The sequence below is a fragment of the Sciurus vulgaris genome (assembly GCF_902686455.1).
Source record: "Sciurus vulgaris genome assembly, chromosome: 4".
NCBI classification, from domain to species: Eukaryota; Metazoa; Chordata; class Mammalia; order Rodentia; family Sciuridae; genus Sciurus; species Sciurus vulgaris.
The window spans coordinates 42027772-42049208 of record NC_136464.1 but is presented as its reverse complement, the minus strand read 5'-3'; the positions used below and the strand labels follow the sequence as shown (position 1 = coordinate 42049208).

The following is a 21437-nucleotide window of genomic DNA, read 5'->3' as shown; positions in this document are numbered from 1 at the left end:
GTCACACAGGATTATTCTCCCCTGCCAAGTGCCGTGTGGGATCATTACACCAACCAACCCCTCTACTCCACAGGGAGGTTCACATTAACTGCACCTTCTATTTGAAAAAGATTCAGAGAAGGAATGGGCTGCAAAAACTCAGGAGAAGCAGAGCCAGGAGTGACACAAGGGTGCCAGAGCCAATGAGACAATGTATGAACAATGCACCTTTTGTACAGGGTAGATATAACAGTTCCTGCTGTACCCCTCTTGTCCTACACCAAACAGCTTCCCATATACCTGTACCTTGGGAAATTATACCACAGGTGGCTTCCAACAGATTAGCCCCAGCTCATGTCAAGAGCTAAGGACATTGCATGCACAAGTTCATGGGACCCTCCTTTGGATGTTCCTATTCCAGCAAAAAGAAACAAAATCAAATAGAAGTTTGTGGAGCTCTGTTATAGTTCAGAAAAAAACATGTTCCCAGTGGGATGAAGCACTGACCCCCCTCAAAACATGTCACCCTACTCCAGTAGGGACTGGCACTGACTTCCCAGCAGACACTGCCCCTGGTGGCAGATCCAGGCCAGACAGCTCCAAGTACAACACACAGACCATTAATATTTTGCCAAGAGTTACACAGCAAGCTGGCGACATAGACCTTTGATTTTGTCATCCACTGCTCCCTCAACAAGAACGCGCTTCCTGGATGAGATAATTTAATTAGTATTTGTCCAGCACCCTGTAGCGAAAGGCGATCACCCACACCTTCCCTCCTATGTAGGGGCTGAGTAATCCATGGTCTCTTGATACCACTTAATCTAAAACGTCTGTGTGACTCACCCCTCCCTGATATTTCCCTCCAGAGTATTTAGTTTAAGAAAAATATCCACTTGCTCCTTCATTTAAATGATCCCTTTTTATTTTAATCTTCAAGAAACTAACTACAGGGTTTTTGTTTGGTTTTGTTTGCTATTGTTGTTTTTCAATTTAAATATATATGATGCCTATCATCTTTGCAGAGAACCCCTGACCCTGCCCAGCACAACGGCATCCAGTAGCCTTGCTGGTTGGTTCCCCTAGCAGCTCTATATGGTGTGTGGTCAAAGAACTGCCACCTAGGGGGACTCCTCAGATGGCTGATCTTTTGTATGGCTCAGGACCCTGATAGTACCCTCAAGTCTGCCATGTACCCTTGATTATTTTTTCTTATGTCAACTCCCTTTATTTTATTCCTTAAATCACCCTGACTTCCTAGAATCTTCCACCAGAGAATCAAAGCTCAGCCCTGCCTTCAAATGCAGTCTTGTACCTGTGACCCCCTGTCCTAATCCTCTCTCCTTGCTTCATCCCAGAACTTCTCAGATCTTGCTTTAATGCATCCTGGAACCAAATAACCAACGTTTGTTGTGGTAAATCCCATTCCCTGCCTTCTGCATAACTTCTCCTTAGCAGCGATAAGCTGCTAGGCAGACAGATAACAACTGGGATATGCAGATATTAAGGGCAGATTTTAAAATGACAAAAGGATACATTTTAAAATAAAGCCCACTTGAAAATCAGCTTCCCTTCCAACTCAATTACATCCAGGCTGCCTGCTCAGGAACTCCTTATACTGAGAAATTCCAGCTCCCATTGGCTTTAGGGTTTTTGAAGAGTGTTGCCTTGGAAACATGGAAGGCCTAGACACCTGAAACAGGAAGTGGAGGACACAGTGCCTCCCCTTCCCTCAGGCACCTGGAGTGGCCCGCAGGATGCAGGGCATGGGCCTGCCTAAGAAGAGGCAGGGGTCCCCACATCCAACATTCTGCCCACTGTAGGGAGCATGGTGATAGAGCTCAGCTGAAAGAAGCAGGGTGGGTGGTAGCAAAGGAGCTAGTAGGAGGGCCTGATTGCCATGAACCTCAGAGGAACCCTCAGGAATGAAGGCAAGTACCCAAGTACTGTGGTTGATATGAATGGTCATTTTGGCAGACATCCACTCTCTGCAGTGAAGGATCACACCAGAGAGACTGAATGAGCCCCCCTGTCCTGGTTTCCTCTTATCATGTGGGAATCCAAACAGGCCAATTTTTCTGGTGGTCACGACCCAAAACAATGTTGACCGTACATTCTCAGCCTCCAACCAAGCCTCACAGCTTTGGGCATCCCCAACAGTCTTCAGAGGCCAACCCCAACTTCTTTAACATTACAGGTCACATTCTGGTCTTGCAGGGCATCCCAGGGTAGCCATCAATTCCCCTGGATGGTACCACAGACTAACCAAGGCTCTAAAATGTCATCAAGCTATGTGTATCAGCCACTGCATCATAACAAATTACTGAACCACCTAGAGTTTACATGATCTACCCGTAGACTATTTTCTGTCACATGACGGGCTGAAGGTACCCTGTTCTCTGCATCATACAGGGACCCTAGACCATTCCAACCTCTGCCTGGGCATCCAGTCTTCCTACACATACTGTCATTTCCCCCTTCTCGATCTCCAGCTCTCATCCCCTCCACCACCCCACACATGCCTCTTTCTACCATGACCCTGTAGGAACAAAACCAAAGAAGTCACCCAGATTCTCAGTACCCGAATACCACTTAACCTTTGCCTACCTCTTCACTGCTCCTAGCCAATGTTGGAGGCTAGGCTAGAAGGCCCTTTGCTGAAGGGCTATCTAGTCCCTGCTTAGAACTCATTACCTACAAGATTGTCCTTCATCTCCGGAGCACTGTCATTAGTGAAGACATCTTCCTTTGAAATATATTAAAATGCACGTGTGCACCTGAGCTTGTGTGTCATTTTGTAGACCTGTGCCTGAATATATGCAATCAGTGAACACTTTAATTCTTTCCCCAGAAGACTGAGCCCCTGTGGCCCCCAAGCACTCCCATCTTCAACCCCAATGAGCTGTGTAGGCCATTTCTGTGAATGCATCCAAACCAGCTGGACTGGCCAGGCCTGAGCGGCAGCCACTGTCCTTCTATATTCACTCCCATCATCAGCTCCTTGCTGGCTCACAGTGACAGATCTAAGATCCAGATTCAAATAATTATTCCAACCTATTACTCATCATATCGACCTCTTGACCCCAATCTCTAGTAGACTCTTGGCTTCATAGTCCCCCCTTAACTTTTAAGGTCTCCACTCTGCTGTCTTTGATCCTGAAAAACTATCTACTTTACCCCACAAAAGGGGGAAGAAATGGCAAAGTATCACTGGAAAGATCCACCCCCAGGCCTGCCACCTGCATCAGCATCAAATAGAAAAGCCAACCCTTACTCTGAGTCACTTGACTCATCAGTCTTTTGTTTCTCCTTCTATTCCCCACTCGCCATCCTCCCCACTTGCCCTTCTCCTTACATTTCATCGTTTTGTTCATGGCCTCATCTCACTCTTGGATCTGCAGAATGCTCTGCTGATAACCTCTGTTACAGAATCAGCCACAGTTCACACTTGTCCCGCAACTGGGCTGACTTTGCTGCTCTGGGAAATACTTCTAGACTCCAAGCACTCTCCCTGCAAGTGTAAGCATCAGGACTCAGTTGTTCCCAGGAGCCCCTGCTAAACTCAGAGAAACTGTACTAGAGGTACTTCCTAGCCGAAAATCTGCCTGTGCCTTTCCCTTCAAGCCCCATCAACACCAGCATCAATGGCGGCAGCAGAGAGTGTTAGAGAGGACTTCTATGCCAGCTAACACTTGCTGAGAACACAGGGGCCCATGGCTCTTGCTGTTCTCAGTGGCTCCGCAGAAGGAAGGACTGGGAGGGGAGGAGTCTGAGGCTTACCTTGCGCATGTCTTTGCCAAAGGTCTCACTATAGGTTGTGCCAAGGATTTCAAACTGGACATAGGGATTTGAGCTGTCCTCCCGAAACTCCATCACTCCTGTGAGTCCAGTGATGTGGCCCTGCAGAAGAGGAAGGAAGATCATTGAAGAATGGGGTGATCAGGATAGAGGATGGAATCACCAAGAATTAAGTGATCCCTAAGAAAAGAGAAATCAGGGTCTCAAAGAGGTTGTGCACAGGCTGTAACAAGAACTTAGTCACAAGTCACTGGTAGTTCTAGGGTCTAAGAACAAGATCAATACTTGCCAGGCCATTTGCTTATAGGGGAAATCCCTAAGGCTTGTACCTGACATTCTCACAGTCAATATGTTTATAGTTCCCTCTATGGGGCTGGCACTGTACCAGCTGTGAGATTAAAGACAGGTGGCTTTGATCCCCACCCTACTGAGGCTTAGTCTTCTCTAGTCCCTGCTCCAAGAGCTTCCCCTAGCCAGACTCAAGAGGGAAGTCAAAAGTCAACAAGAGCCATATCTGACATATGGCCATAACTTGAAGGGGCAGTAAGTACGATCATTGCTCAAATACTGGCTTTGCTAATTTGCTGCCTTGAATAAATCATTGCCCTCTCCCAGCTTCAGTCTGGGAAGAGGATCTGATTTTGGATCTGATTAATAGCAGATCCAAATCACAGAGCCTACAAGAACTGAAGGAGAAAATGTGCACGAAGCACAGTGAGAGGCACAGACTGGCTGAGGTGGGCCTGCCAGCCCCAGGTGGTTCTCCAGGGACTCAGCAGGCTTCACAGGAGCAGCAGGCAGCCTGGTGCTGAGCGAGCTGTGGTGATTCCCCTTCTCTCTTCAAACCTAAGGTAAGGGTCTCACCCAGCCTTATCGTCCATCCATGGACTCTGTGAACAGGAAGAGGCCCAGAGACTGAGCAGGCCTAGAAAAGGCCACACTCTGTTCTGGGCTACAGTAAATTCAAACACTACAAGAACAACACAAGAACATGACCACTGCTATTGAAACTATGTGCAATTTATTGTGACTAAAACTCCTAACACTATAGATTTTCCTCATGCTCATTTAAAGCCTCAAAGCTAATTCACTCTAACAAGTGTTTATGGAATATCGGATTTACTTCAAAGCCAGTTTTCTGATGTGCTGACACTCCTCAACACATGGAGCACAACATACGCACAAGGTATATATGCACACGTGTGCACATATGCATGCACACCATACACACACACACACACACACCCACACACATGTTGTGATCCTAACTAATCATGACATGGCAGTGCCTGTTGAGACCAAATCTCTTGTAGAGAGTGGCAGCCTGCATAGAGGTACCTGGCAGATATAGGATAGGCAGTTGCCTCCATATTTTATTTAGTTGTGACCTTGGGTAAGTTATTTAACCTTTACGAAGTCCAATTTCCTAATATTAAAATGGAGACGATAATAGCAACACATATCCATGGACTACAAATCACCCATCTTTCAAATGCAGTGACAGAAGAGTAACAAAGAGAAACCTGCAGAGGTGACAGAGAAACAGCCATGCAAAGAACCCTGTTTCAGGTCAGCTGCTGGATGGGCAGAGTAGGGGGTGCAAAGAGAGACCTATCTCCAGCCTTGGCCCACCCAGGAGGTGTGCCACCTCACACACACCTTTTTGATTGTGTCCAGCATGGACCTCCCTCCATTCCATGGCTTTGTTGATTTCCGTATGCAGTTGAGGCTCGCCATGCTGTGCCACTTCCGGTCCTCCAACTTCCTATGGAAGGCATTGGCCAGCATCAGAACACTGTCGTACAGGTAGAGGTTGGAGATCTGCAAAGACAAGGGCAGTGAAACTCTCTCCATTGGTGCATTTCTAGAGAGCATTTCTAGGGAGAAACTGGCACAAAACTGGAGTGGCTCAGGATGCAACACTAATGTGTGCTGCCCAATATCTATGCCATGAGCCTCTGGCTTCCTGGAATTCATGTGACAGCCCAGCCAGGTGCTAGAGTTCCAAGTAGGATAAGACCTCATCCTGCTTCAGGAATGAGAGTTGGAGGTAGATCTGTACATCAACAAGGTAACCCAGTGTGATCAGCACAATGATTGACACCTGCAAGCAATCAAGTTACCTGCAGGGTAGCAAATATGGAAGGAAGGATGAGCAGAAATCTCAGTGTAGAAGGATTAGTAGAACATTTGCAAAGGCATGAAATTATAAAGGAATAGGGCCAGTTAAGGGCAGGCTCCATGGGAGTTCTCTGTAAAGGACCAGATAGTGAAGACTCTAGGCTTTGAGGGCCCTACTATCTCTTCTGCAATGCTTCAACCCTGTCATTATAACTTAAAAGCAGCCATAGATGATCTAAAAACAAATGGGTGCAGTCACGAGTTAATAAAATATTTACCAAAACATTTACCAGTTCCTGGACCACAAGAACTAAAAAGAGTTCACTATGACTGTGTCAACAGTAATGGAGCCAGAGCAAGATCAAGAGTGAGGCAGGGCTAGAGCCTGCAGAGCCTTGTGTAAAATGCTAAGGAGAAGCAACATAGGCAAATTTAGAGAGAAAGGTAAACCTAGTGGTTCTGTGCATAAAAAAAATTGTGATCAGAAAGACCACTCAGTCACTGATAAGCCTAGGGAGAACAGTGGCCTGAGTGATCTCATAGCAGCAAGGAAGGTGGTAATAGTGGTGGAGAGTGTGTTGCCAACTCTGCAACAGACCCACTGCCATGTTAAGAAACCCATTTGGATTTGCAATTATAACCTCTCTGGCTTCATTGAATACAGCTGGACCATAGAGGAGACCGCCTGATCTCAGAGCACTCAAGAACAAAGCCGTAAGTGAGAAGTTGAATGACAGTGTGAGCAGAAGCATTGCTATGTAAAGGACCAACAAGTTTGGCTCAACCTCCTTCAATTAAAAAGACCCAATATGGATGAGCAAGAAACCCAGCAGCTACCCTCTCAGGAATCTCCTAGGGGCCCTCAGTGGAGAGGAAGACAGTTCTGTTCTCAAATGTTCCCCTCACATCACCCCAATTCTCCAAGAAGGCATCGAAGCAAAGGAGTGAGGAGGAGGGAAGGGAGTGAAAGAGAGGTAGCACCCACCCTCTCAGCCAGGTTTAGGGCCCCTTGCTGATGAGTGTTGCCACAAACTATAGTCAGCCAAAGTGGGTCAAGGGGACCAGTCTCTGTACACCTAGGCAGCAAGGAGCCAGCTAAAAATATTTCAGAAAACTATCACTGGGTGAAATAGGAGACCATGTTGGCTTCACAGGACACCTGGGAAGATCACATAGGTTCCTTGGGTTGTAGGAAGAGCCCCTGCTATTCCCCACCTCACCTTCCCTTGCTTCCCTCTTACTCTGCAGCCCATGCCTTATTCTATGCCTATAATTTCTTTCCTACCCATCTTAGTCTGGTCACCCCAGGAGCAGCTCCCAAGACAGGAACTTGGGTGGTGGGAACCCTCCCCTGCAACTGCAGCTGACATCCGAGGTGGATCAAGGGAAAGAGGTGCAGGGTATCAAAAAACATCTGCTATATGGTGCCTGACCAAGAGCTCATTCTAATTCTCAAGGTTCATTTCTACCTTAACACATCCTAGTGGAGCTGAACACTCTCCCTGCAGGTGTCTCCATGCAATGGTCATTACCAAAGAGCCCGGTTCTCCTGCATGAATCTTTTCTGTGACTACCATGGGCCCAATGCCTGGTGCTTCTCTATGCTGTGGAAGTGAGAAGTGAATGGAGGAAAGACAGATGTTCCAGAGGTAGAAGGAGTGTGTCTGAATGATTAACCACTGCTGACCAAAACAAGTGTCGCAAATCAAGGGAAAGTAGCATGTCAGTGCCTCTTCAGGGGCCTGTAGAACACAGGTACTTACCTGAGAGCAGAGAGAACAGCTGTTCCCACTATCCAGAATTTTCCCCCCTCCCACAGGGAACACCATAAAAGAACCATGCCCCCAGTCTTTGGAGGCCTGAGACAGCATTTCCTTAAAGAGCAAGACTAACCCACTCCCTATTTCTGCCAGCTCCCTAGTCCTCAGGAGCCCCCACCACAACAAAACTGTTTTGACATATTTTACTCCCTCTGGAATAAACTCACAACAGAAATGTTGTTATAAAAGAATATAAGCCACTCAAGGGTTGGCTTTTTTTTTTTTTTTTGTTTTGTTTTGTTTTTTTTCTCCAAAAGGATAACTCAAAAGCTGAGAGTCCTTGATAATGTGAAGATTTCTCTTCTGAAGACATTCATGGAATTTCCAGTCACCCATTCATAACTGGTGTTATTTAATCAGTAGGGACATGTTGACCCACACCCCATCTCTGTACGCACTCACATATGAGGGTAGAGCCTATGGTATTGTTTCAGTTCTGGCCCAGACGAGCACCCCATAAAATTTCCTTCTTTCCCTCCAGCACTTTTATTCACTACAGATTAAGGTACTCAACAAATAATATATGAATGCAGAGAGGCCTGCAATGAAAAGGAAAAGCAGAACATGACTCAGAAAGGCCAAAGAAAGCCCTCAGTCCTCCCACAAGCACGTCTGCTTGAAAGGGGGAATACATTCCAGTTCGAAGAAATAGGTTTAAGCAGTGCTCTTTTCCAAGCATGGATAGGCTTTCACACTGCCCTCATATCACCCTGGGAGCAAACTCTTCCATGATATTCTACACACTGTCAATACATAACTGTGTTTACCTCACCAAAGTCAGCTCTTTAAGAGCTGATCTCTGGAATCCATTACAAACCAAGACACATGACTACTGCTTAATAAATATTTGATGGATGAATGCACAGTGAATGCATGGATAGATGGAAAGGTAAATAGGTAGGTGGATAGGAGGATGGATGAATGGATGCATGGGTGATGGATGGATGGAAGGATGTGTGGGTAGGTGAATGGATAGATGAGTGAATGAATGGATGGATGCATGGGTGGATGGATGGAATGATTGAAAGATGAATGTATGGATAAATGGATAAGTAGATGGCTGTCCAACGGGCTGCATGAGTGTGTGTGTGTGTGTGTGTGTGTGTGTGTGTGTGTGTGTGTGTGTGTGTAGTTGGGTGGGTGGATAGATAAATAGGTGGGTAGATAAATGAGTGGATCTCATGCTATGGAGGTATGTACTGAGTTTTGCAAAAAGAAAAATTACTGAAAACAGCAGGAAAAAGAGATTTGCTGCTTCCAACTTTGACTTGGGAGGGAACCTACTTCATTTCCTCCTCATTTATAACCTACTAAAAACATCCTTCTTATCCTCCCTGGAAGCTGTTTCCATCCACTCCCCTCATTCTTGTCCCTCTTCCTGGTAAGATGCTATCTCAATTACTTCTCCTTGCCTTGGGCAGAAGCTAAACCTTCCAGTTGTGATCTATGAATCCACCCTCTGCTCCCCAACCCTAGCATCCTCATGTAGGTGATCTACTTCACTGAAAACAGACTTGACTGACTGTTCACTGGTGGGGGTGCAGAGAGCAAGAAAGACCCTAGACTTGTCAAGAAGGGACTTTTGTGGGAAAAAAATCAAGATCAAATGGCTAAAAGGCAGTCTCTGCTTGAAGCCCTCTCCAGATCCTGACAAGCTTCAGAGAAGCCTTTTCTCCAGGCAGGTGGGTGAATATATGTGTCAAGACTTGCTCTGCCAGGAGAAGTTTGGAGGGAAAGTGTCTCACAGATACACAGACAGTCACCCATGGTCATGAAGGGGCAAAAGTTCAGGCTGGCGCTATGGGCTAATGGACAGAGAAGAGGGCCTAGCTTGAAGGAGTCCTGGCCTCCATCCTCCAAGCTCAGGTTAGACACAGCAGAATTCATCAGCAAAGGGAAGACAAGCAGAGTAGATACTGTCAAAAGTGAAACTATGCCCATGCAGGCAGGATCCAGTGCTCTGGCAGGCTAGGAGCACTATAGCACAAGTGACAGAAACCAAAAGTATTCCAGATAAGGGTAGATTTGAAAAGCAAAAGGGAGGTCAAGGCTGAAATTATGGTAAAGGAGAGACCCAGCTGCAAAGCAAAAGACCTAGACACAGGTCAGAGTAACCACAGGATGTAGTCAGAGGCAGACAAAAGACAGAGTCAGGAAAGGGCTGGTGGCTTTCAGGGGAAACTAGACACTCAATCTTAAGTGAGGAGAGACCTGGAGGGGGAATGGCTGGTTTATTTAGCCACCCTGAAGATACACTCTATGCTCTTCTTTCACTCATCCTCATATGGTAGGACTCTCATGCTGTTGCAGGCACAGCTTACGCTGGTGGCCTAATAGGATCAGCAAGAGCTTTGAGTTCAGCAGAACCCAAGCCAGCTTTGCTCCCTGCTGGACACCCAATGTCTATGGCTGTGCATGGATGCAGCACACACTCAATAAATGTTCACTGAACGGGTGAATTAAACCTTCACTTGCACTCACTTACTTGCTGAGTGATGTTGAACAAGCCATGTAACACCCTTGATTTATCTTAATGACAATAAAATACGATGTGATCTGAATCCCTGGAGAGGTGCAATGTGGTAGCCCTGATTTACTCCCCTGTGAAATGCAGATGTTAATAACCCTGTGCAGCAAAGTCTGTCCTAAGCTCTGCATGTATTTTCATTTTAAATGAAGTAGAGACAGCAGGGAATGGAAGGGGCAAATAAAGAACCTATAAGGGCTCCCAATTTCAATATGGTGAGCTGAGGACTGGTCCAGGGGTGCCTCCAGTGGCTAGAGTCCAGCACAGATCTAGGACATAAAAGGTGGGGAGTATGAGAAAATGAACTTGTGTCTACCAGTATCTCTCATCCCCTTTCCCAAGGCTCCTTGGCCCTAAAGACTTTCAAAGGAACACAGGGGTCATATCTGTCTTCTGAAGCTTGTGAGTCAGAAGTCTGAGCCAAGATCAGAACTTTATTAATCTCCAACTCCACCTGAAATATGCTCACCTGGGCACGTGTCCCTGGCCTCTTCCTGATTCCAGCAGTATAGTCATGGCTGCCTCAACCCCCAGGATCTGGTCTAGGTGTTTTGGGGCTGTGTGCCCTGAGGTATTGCAGAGCTGCCCTTTGAGGGAAAGGTCATTTCTCTGTCCCTAGGATGTTCCTTAGAAGAACCAACACAGGCAGGCCCACAGTATATAGGGTTGGAGGTGGAGGGGCTATACCTACCTGGACCCAGGCTCCTGGGAGGGAAGCAGCATGGCCCACTGGGGTCAAAGACCAGATATTTGTACTTTGGGACTGGCTCATCCAAGGGAGCCTTTGGCACAGCAGATTCTTTAGCAAAACCACCAAGGTGTGCAGGGGAGTTGGGAAAGGCAGACAGCAAATTACCGGAACAAGAGTCAGCTGTAGCCCAGCACCTGGTGAAGGTACTGTGCTACTACGTACTCTGCTGCTCAGACCCATCCTTGGTCCAAGCTCAGGGGCAGCAGTCCTAGGGAAGCCAGCCTGATGTTCTCTCTAAATGATCACCTTCCACTGTCTCCAAATTGTTTAGGCACCCTCATCCTCCCCTCAGGAGATTGTCAGCACTGATTACTTGTCTCAGGGCCTCAGGAACCTTTCCACCCCACATAGTCATCTTCCTTGAACACACATCCTGCCACAGGGGACTGCTCTCTTCCTTTCAACTCCCAACACTTCTTGCTTCTCACCTGTGCCTCAGACACACTGCTTTATTTACCAGGCCTCTGGACCTTTGCATGTGCCACTCTCTTTAATTAAAATACACTACAAAATCAAACTGAAAAATGCCCAGTTTTAAGGGCTTTGAGAGAATTAAGAGACAAGAGAATTAAGAGAATTATTTAGACATTTGTGAAATGTCTAAAATAAGCACTGGCACATAAGGGCTTAAATAGGTGTTCCTAGGATTAATGAAAGTTCAGTGAATAGTTATAAACCTGTTCTTAGAAGCAAACACCAAGGTAAAGAGATGCCAAGGTATTTGCAATGAGGATAACTCTTCTTAGAAATTGAGTAATGGTGGATAGAGACCATGCTGGGGAAAGGTTCTAGAGATGTATGCGGAGAGACTCCATGTAGAATCAATCTTCTGCAGCAGGAATCCAAATCTAGATATCTCCATGAGATTTCTAACATGGTAGAAATTTCTAATTTCAGCTATCCTATGGGGAAGGTGGGTCCTTAGAAAGGGAATTAGAAAGATAGGACACATCTCTGGGATGAAGAAAAGAGAACTCAGCCATGAGAAGCAGCTCTTGAGAAACCCAAATGGATATACTTGACTGCTAAAGAATTAGAGACCAATCACACGAAACTGACCAAGATCCAACAATGAAAACTTAGATCCTATGTTCTTTTGAAGAGTTAGAACTAGCATTTCCCTTATATCAGTAACTACATTTTATTTAGGAACATATCTGGTGTCAACAAGAGCAAAGTCCAATAGTAAGATTGTCAAATTGACCTTCGTGAGACCATAAGAATTTACTTAAGAGTCAAGGTCAGAGGGAGAAAACAGAAGAAAGATAGGGAGGCCAGCAAGATCGAGTGATGATGGACACTGGGGTGGGAAGCGGTGTTTGGGAACACAGAACATTCCCCAGCAGGAGAGGACTTAAAATATCAGAGACTTTGTACAGCTGGAGTGCAAACAGCCCCCTCCCCATCATGTGTAACACAAGTATCTGAGACTCAGAGGCTCTTAGTCAGCTCAGCCTGCTGCCACAGAGTACCATAGACCGAATGGCCTATAAACAATAGAAAATTACTTCTTACAGTTCCAGAGGCTAGAATTCCATGATCGCGGCACTGGCAGACACAGTATTCCCTGAGGGCCTATTTCCTGGTTTATAGATGACGTCTTCTTGCTGTGCCCTAGTGTGGTGAAAGGGGAGAACTCTGGTCTCTTCAGCCCCTTATATAAAGGGTTCTCCTCCCATTCAGCAGGGTTACACCTCTAAATGCCATCAGCTTGGGGATTAGGTTTCAACACAGGAATCTTGAGGGGAAACAAACATTCAGACTGTAGCAAGTGCCTTGCTTGGGTAGGGATTTGTTGTCCTGGTAAACCAAGAAGACACTGATTTCCCACCTGGACAAGCACAAGGCAGGGTGGAAACAATCCTATCAAAAGCCCCAAATGCCCTTCTCCTTCCAGAGGTAATGAAATAGAAACCCCTGGTGAAATTGCTGAGCTCCTCAAAACTGCCAAGATCCCAAGCCTGTCCGGTTGTCAGCAGGCTGAGACCTCCGCACACCCCTATCGGACCTGAAGGGAGAAGGCCTAGGGGAAACTTGTCTGCCACGGAGTCAGAGTGTCTGCCTCCCCAGCGCTGGGTGTTTATCTTTGCCTTAGTAAATCTACAGCTCCAGTCAAGGGTGATCCAGCCTTGGCTCTACTGCATTTTAGGGGCTCAGGGATTGTGAGTCCACAGTACCATGGTAAGACTCATCCTTTAAGTCAAAAGAAGATGAACAGCAGGCCAGGGTCAGAGTCACACAGGCCAGCTGCATCTGTACCAGACCATTATCCACCCAACACCAGAGCTGGAAATGTGGGAAATGTTTTCATTGCAAAAGGCCGCATTTCCTCAGGGCATCTAAAAAGCCTAGGATTCTCTTCCTTCTGTCATTAATCAAGAAAAGTGGACTGTTCAGGGAAACATCACAGAAGCAAACAGCAGGCACTGACCTCTGACCAGATCCTCAGACAGACTCTGGCCAGCCAGCAACATCAGATAAGCAGTGGACAGAGAGTCCAGCTGGGAGGACAAGCTGATGTCCAGATGCCACAGCTTGAGGAGTCCATCCCCAGGCGAAGCCTCTGTGCCAAACTGCTGCCAGCCCACCTGTCCTGAAAGAGGACACCACGGCCAGACCTAAGGATGCAGCAGATGGTGGCAGAGGGCAAAGGGGACGCAGGGGGCTCTGCTCAGCACTGAATCTAAGAGAAGGGTTTGGAGGGTGGAAAGGGGCATCTGTCCTTACCCAAGGTTTTCTAGGCTCCAAACGCACACATGGCCACCTGTGTCCAGAACAGCAACCACCTGCATCCAGGGAGACCACCCATGCATTTGTCCTATACAGACTTCCCAGCTCCTTGTCAAATGCACCTGTCTAGGCCTTTAAGGTCACATAAACCACTGAAAATGACACAAAACCCAAGTTAGCCAGTGTTAGGGGACTCAGGGAATGCTCCAGATGAAAGGATTCTCCTGACAAGCTGAAAAATCCTTGTAGCCAGAAAAGAGTTCAGAAAGCTCTCCAGATAGGGATATGTGGGGAAGAAGGGGTTGAAATGCTTTAACAGATTGAGCGCAGTGGGGTGGGGGTAGTGATTCCATCAAGTCATTCACCAATTTTTAAATGCACAAAGAAGAGAAATTCCAACCTGAGGGAGCCTTTATAATAATACTGCATTAGCCCCCACAGCTTAATTCTTGGCTCAGGCTTCACAGTGACCAGACACCACCATGTATATCATTTGCCTGTTCCCCTTTGGAAACACATTTGAATATAAATGGAGTGGCAATGTGATAATGCGTCTGTTACTTCAATTACAGGCCTGAAGTTGCTGGGCAATTCAGTTCTGAAGGCAGTATAATACAGATTCTTCTCTGAGCGAGGCTATCTGTGAAACCTTAGCCGAGTCTCAGGATTTTGAAGGACCAGTTATCACTTTTATTACTGACTGAGTCACAGAAGCCCTAAACTAACTTGTCAAGAACACAAGAATGAGAACCCCCCCAAATCAGACAGTACTTTGTAGAGGAAAATAAACAACACTACTACCAGCTGGCAAATGCAAAGCTTTTGGAGCCACTAGAAGCTACTTATTTAGGTATTTTTCTTCCAAGGGACTTACTTTCTACTAAATAGCTACCAAAGTGATTTGCTATAATAGTGCTTGGTTAGCTTTCAAACACAGAGAGCCCTGACCACAGGCCTAATAGAGGAAGATGGAGTTTCTGAGGCCAAGAGATGGATGATCTTGCAAAAACGCCCTGCTCTTGATGGTCGTCACAGAGACTCCTAAACCAGAGTTATCATCCCAAAGGCAGCCATCTGGGGGAAGGAACTAAGATGGACTGGAAAGCTCCATTTCCAAGAGGATTTTCATTAATTTCATCAAGACAAAGTTAATAATCCGTGACATCTATGTTTTTTTTTTTTTCCTTGAGTTGGTTGTTCTAAGCATGTTAGAGCCTCTTCAATAAATCTCACAGCTAGAGGCTAGTAGAAATTAGTTTGCCTTCTACACTGTCATTAGGAAAGAAAGAAGTGGTAATAGTTTCTGAGGAAACTTGAAGGGAATGGCTTGTAAATGAGATGAATCTACAAGCTGCCCAAGTGGTTGTTGGGGAGGAGGAGTAAATAAATTCACATTTCTCTCCCATCAGACACCCCTCATGAGGAAGCAGATGCAACTAATGTAGGCAGAGGTGTCTTTAATGAAGTGTTTTACCTGGATATAGATATGTTTTACATAAAAGAGATAAAGATCTATATGGCTCTGAGAGACTTTTATTAAGACCTTCCTTCTTAAGAGATTAACCCCATAAGTTCTTTCAGAGCATCTTCAATGAGCAGGGTCTTATATGAAGTACTAAATTGATATAAAAGGCATGAACTCTCCTCTCCCTAGCAAGGCAGCAGTGACTGAGCACCCAGATGAATGATGTGGACAGTAAGAGGTGCTCAAAGTCTTGTGATAAGGGACTGGAAGGATGAGAAATGTTATCCTGTCCATGGCAATGCTGTTAAGAAATATACTCAGGAAGACAGGTAGACTATATGACTGTCTATACCTATATTATATGACCATGTTCAGCCTTCCCATGGAAACCTTGAATACACCTGGCCCCCTCTTCAGTAATGATGCTACTGTTCATAGCTCAGCCCTGCCCTGAATGGTTTCCATTTGTTCTCTCACCTCATTTGCATGATAACTCTAGGGAGGGAGGTAATATTCTCATCCCCAATTGACACAGCAGGACATTGAGTCACAGAATGAGAAATAAATAATTATTATTAAGTAATTAGTAACTGGAGTTACTGGGATTTGCACCCAGGCTATCTGGCTGCTGTTCTGCTGCTGCTGCTGCTGCTGCTGCTGTGGCCGCTGCTGCTGCCGCTACAAATATAGGTCTCTGTGGTGTTCTTGAATTTTGCTCCTATGAATGCCTGGGTCTCAGCAGGAATAGGGAGAGGGGGTGATATCCCAGGATTCCTGGGTCTGATACTACATTTACCTCACTTGATGATGTCTAGCCACACAACTCAGAGCTTTGCCATTGTTTATCCTCTTGTTGGGAGCATTTTAGGGTGCCCTCAGATGCACTCCCCCTTAGTCTTCTCAGTCTTTTTTCTCTTTGGTCCTCCAATGAACAGACCCCTTGCAGCCTATGCATCTGATGTACTGTCACATAGTCCACCTATTTATGTATTATAGTCCAGAGCAAAACAAGTAATCACAGACCCTGATGAAAAATATTGCCCACCCTCCCCTGCCCCAGCCTGTTCCACCCACCTTTGTGCAATGGAAAGTGACCCCTCTTTTGTTCTTCCAGTAGGCTGAGTGCAGCTAGACTTAGCAAGAACTGGAGAAATAAATAGAGGAATATGAGGCAGGCAAGGGCTAGGATGACATGTCTGGAGAGGAGAAAGTCCTTCAAGGGGGAGAGACTCTGGGGAGAATCTTCAGACACTCTCTGGCCCCCAGCAGAGCGAAGGGCTTATCTTGCACTGTGTGGGGATGGGTACCTGCTGCCTGCCCTTTTGTCTGACTCCACTTCCATCCTTGTAGACAGCAGGAGTAATACGTACAGAAGCCCAATAAGAGGGACTTACTTGGCCCTTGCCACCTCTTCCAGTCTCCAGAAAGGAGAAAGGCAGAATAGACCAGCAGCTTCCAAAAAACACAAAATCGCACCAAGGTCCTTTTTGACCCACATTCCTGGGGCTATCAAGTTCATGGGATCTGTGGAGGTTATTGTTGTACCCTCTTGATCAACACTTTCCTAACTAAGAAAGACCCCAGACATTCCATCCAGCCCATTCAACTGATAGGACGACTGATGCCATGGGCACCAAGGGAGAGGGGCTTATTTCAGCTAACATCAATGTCTGCTGTGTTTCCCACCCACTGAGAACTCATTTCTGAGTTCTCATCTTTAAGATACATTTCCTTCCCCCAACTCCAATGTAAGATTTTATGATGCATTCAATTATCTGGCAAGTTAAATATGTACACTGCCCACTTGAGATTCCAACAATCCCCCTTCCCAAGATTTGCGGGCCTTGATATAGTGATACCAAAATGTCCTGGGTTGTGGCTGACACTCTGGTGGCAGACCCAGTCCTCTTTGATCTGGAACCATGGTTTCTACTTCTCAGGCCTAGTCAGGTAAAGAAGGTGGAAATGGATTCAAATACTGAAAGGCAAGTATATTATACATACACACTTCTGAGCAATTGTCACAATCCCAACTGGAAGAAATTTCTCTCTGTCTTGTGGCTCCCATCAAGCATCAGTGATGGTTTCTTTGCTTAATGTTCCCAGTACAGAAGCAGGTTTGGGACTGCCAGTGGGTATTCTCCACACTGCTTCCTTGTTGCTCCTAGACACCCAGAGAAAAACCTACTTTTCACAACAGACATGAAGTTCCTCATTCTATTCCAAGGCCCTAAAACAAACTAAAGCAGATTGCACATATTCCAGGGAGGTGATCAAAAAACTGGCTATAAACAACCTGTACCTCTCACCTTGGAAACAATGGAGCAGGTAGGCATGTCCTGGTCCTGATCTCCTGACCCCAGCTTGGCTGGGGATCCAGTAGTACTCTAGTTGACCTAAGACTCAGCATTCAGCAGAGGTGCTGGGGTAGTCCCAAGTTGTTTTACAAGAGCTGTCTGAACTAGTACATTCTTACAAGGAAGAACTCAGAGAAGTCTCCATCCCCAGCCCTTTTAGAGAAACCCATCCCCACAAAGTAGTCATCACAGACGTCTAAGAAACAGTCATCTCTTTCCCTGCTAAGCACGTAACTTTTTAAATACCAGGGGCACCCCATGAGCTAATAAGCCCTGCCTGCTGATAACAGGAATAATTTCCACTAGTGCTACTAAGAGACACTGCCCAGTCAACTGGGCTTCACTTTCAGCAAATGATAGTGTTCTAGTTATTAAAGTTAGTGGGCAATAATACTCAGCTGGAGCCCAGGAGGTCCCAGTGTGTCACCAGTAGCAGGCCAAGGGTGTGGGTAAGACTCCTGTGTGAAGGGCACCCAGGAGAGCAGACTGCACACTGACCTGCAGCATCTGGAGGTAGCCTTCCTGGGGGTCGCAGAGCAGGGAGGAGATGCGGTGATTGTTCCTCATGCATTTCTGGTTGTCCTTTGCAGATGGGAAGATTTGCCGGACCACGGTCATCCTGCCCAGAGCACTATGAACCAGATCCAGGATCTCGGGGTCACTGATTTCCTGGAGAAATAACCAGACCCATGCTTACCATCAACTCATGAACTATTTTAGGGAGGAAAAAACATCATGAGACATCCAGATCACAGCCCATGGAGCCAAGGCCAGCTAAACCAAAGGATTGGAGCAGACTACATATTTTATTAGTTTCTTATTTACAAACAATACTTGCTATCCATAAAGTGCAAACAGAATTAATCAACATTTTCCTGGAAAGCCAGAAAAAGATGTCTGAGGCTAACCATCAATGTGCTGGTTTCTATGGTGTCAAGCTTTTAGGATCCAATGCTGTCATTTATCATGGTAGGTATTAGCAAGATGTAAAGGCTAAATTTCTTATTGAGAGTCATCTACCTGATTTAGTCAGGAAAAGCTAGGTTTTTCTGACATAAATGATCAAAATGCAATGAACTTCCTGGAATTCCTTAATAATTAGATTGATTTTATAAAAAATATTTGCATAAAATTTTTGCAAATATATCTATTCTTGCATTTACTCATTCATTCCTTCAAATCTACCCAACATTGTGAGGTTTGTTCTGTACTAAGTAATTCAGGAAACAGAGGTAATCCCATCCCATGAATCTTTCCATCATCACAGGTTGAAATACACCACGTGTCTCAGGGGTTAAAGACACCCACTGTGCTTACCATGTTAGATCCATCCTACACTAGGCTCTTTACATGTATTAGCTCATTTTGTGTTCACAACAAACCTAGAAGTTCTGTGAGGTAGATCCTACTATTATCCAATTTCATCCTCAAACATAGAAATTGCAAAGAGAGCAGGGCTCTTTGGGATATCTAACCAGGAGGAGAATTTTATGAGGAATTAGCACTTCAACTGAACTTGAGGATGAACTTGTCAGGCAAAGTGCTGGTGGAGGATTCAGTTGAGAAGCTGGGGCGACAGAGAAGTTAGGTGGAGTGATGCAGATGGACCTTGCTCTGGGAAGAGGCAACAGAGTGAAATGTCACAGCCTTCACCAACCTGGAGAGGGCAGGCTGGGCCCCTCTGCAGGGTGTATTTTGTGGGTATAGAAGGAAGAAGTGGTCAGGGACAGCACTAGAGACAGGTTCAGGACCAGATGGGAGTTTGGGGGGGGGGGGGTCAGTACATTACACTAGAATACCTACACTAAGGGCAACGAGGAGACCTTGAAAGGTTTTAGGCACAAATGAGCCATAATCAGATTTGCATTTTCAAAAATCTCTGGCTGCTGTATGAAGAGAGGATTAGAGAGGAACAAAACTGGAAGAAGAGAGGACAGAGAGGAGAATGTCAGGCTGCACAGCTGGGTCCATCACAGGTCTACAAAAAAAAATGGAAATTAATATATGCTCAGTGTTTCAGCAGGGGGACAGAGGTTCAGTCAAGCTAAGAAAAACTCTGGTTCACTACCTCCAGGAAAGTGACGAAATCAGTGGTTTGTTGCAAGTCAAGATTTTAACTACGAATAAATATATTTTAAAATAAGCTTTAAATCTTCCTCCTTGTAGATGACCCATTCTAGCTTTGAGACACAGTGATGGTATAAATGTAGCTAATGAGGTTAATGATCTGGGGTTTCAAAATCATTGAAATAAGAGCATAATATTTTTTAAGGGTAGGAATGGTAAACAATATTTAATAACTGTCTTAAGAAGCTGCTTTGTGTGTGTGAAGCCTGACCAGTTAAAACCACATACTGAACCAGGGAGAGAATAAACATTAAGGGTTGTGTTTTTGTATGATCTCTAGTTTCCAAATATACTGAACTGCAGGAATCTCAAAAAAGTTTAAAGGGCTATACTGGATTTGGCATACTGGATTTGGGCTTAAATTACTGAAGTCTGCGTTTAAGACAAAAGTCTACTTAAGAGAAGATGATCTTGCTGGATTGGGATCAACGAGACCATCAAAGGTAAGGAAATTGGTCAGGTAGGATGGGTCCAGAACACAGTGGGCTTCAGGGAGTGGAGCAGAGGATATAGTTGAGTCTGAATGTGCATGCTGATCTCTGCTTTATTTGCCCTGGGACCATGGCCCTGACCTGAGCGGAGCACCCAGGATGAGAGAAATCACTTCCTAATCTCATGGAAGTAAGAATATAAGAAAGGGCAATAAGTTAGACTAGTGAGTTTTGCCTTGGAGAAGGAATAAAGAGGATTTAGTGGGGGATTTCTTTTTTTAATCTAGAAAGAGCAAAAAGGCATGGAACACATAATTTGAATTGTGCATAAAGGGGGGAATCAGAGCCCGCCCACCTCCCAGAAGAAATGGATGTGTCTCATACCTTTGGTTTTTCCCATACTTCCCTAATAGCAGAGACCACTATAGGGGAAATAGTCATTTTCTTAGAAGTCCCCCATTTTTCTTTCATTTTTTAATTAGTGCATTATAGTTATACATAATACTGGGGTTCGTTTTGACATAATCATACAACCATGGAGTGTAATTTGCTCCAATTCAGTCCCCAGTACTTCCCCCTTTCCTTTCTCTCCCCTGTCATCCTGTTCCCTTTATTTCATTCTATATGTCTTCCTTCTATTTATTTGGACTTTTAAAAATTAGTGCTTCATAGAAATATATGAAGGTGACATTCACTGTGATAAATTCATATATGTACATAGCATAGTTTAGTCAATTTCATTCCACCATTCCTCCTTTTTCCTGTCCCTCCTCCCTCCCTCTCAATCCCTTTCCTTTACTCCACTAATTTCTCTCTAGAAGCCCTTTTATTAAAACGCTCCTGCTTCCTAGGCTTCCAGGAGGAAGACTCAGCAGCATCAAGTTGTGCCATTGTATTAAGCAGAAGCCTGGAAATCTGTTAGGGATATGATTTACAAGGTTGCAAAGTACCTTTCTGTAACTACAGCCACTGCCTTTCCTGGCAAGCTGTAATAGCACCTGGGGTAAGTGGCTAAGTGAGCTCGTGACAGCTGGGATATAACCAGGAGATATGCTCTTGACTCCTTGATCCCAGCTTTCCTGGTTTGTGGATTGTTCCTCTTCCTTTCTGCCTCCCCAGGACTCCTTTAGAATTTGGCACAACTCTTTGCCAACCTATTTGCTGCCATATTCCTTCCTCATGGTGAGGATCTTTAGGAAACTTGCAGACCCTCCTGTCTCCTCTGACTCAGTTCTCATCCATTTGCTCTGGGTCAGAGCATGGTCACAGCCTCCCAATGCATTTCCAATCCATTCACTGTTCTGCTCCTCTGGGACTGTCCTTCCTGTCTA

At 45.5% G+C, this 21437-nt stretch overlaps 1 protein-coding gene across 3 annotated transcripts in view; it reads right to left on the bottom strand.

The window, feature by feature from the left end:
- GRID1 (glutamate ionotropic receptor delta type subunit 1) overlaps positions 1 to 21437 on the bottom strand; it is a 753528-nt gene that overhangs the window by 233599 nt on the left and 498492 nt on the right. For all 3 annotated transcript variants that reach the window (XM_079138203.1, XM_079138204.1, XM_079138202.1), the window contains 3 exons: positions 18047 to 18217; positions 5437 to 5598; positions 3760 to 3879 (listed from right to left, as the gene is read on the bottom strand). In XM_079138203.1, the coding sequence (XP_078994329.1) occupies positions 3760 to 3879; positions 5437 to 5598; positions 18047 to 18217 (453 nt within the window). The remainder of the gene's footprint in view (positions 1 to 3759; positions 3880 to 5436; positions 5599 to 18046; positions 18218 to 21437) is intronic.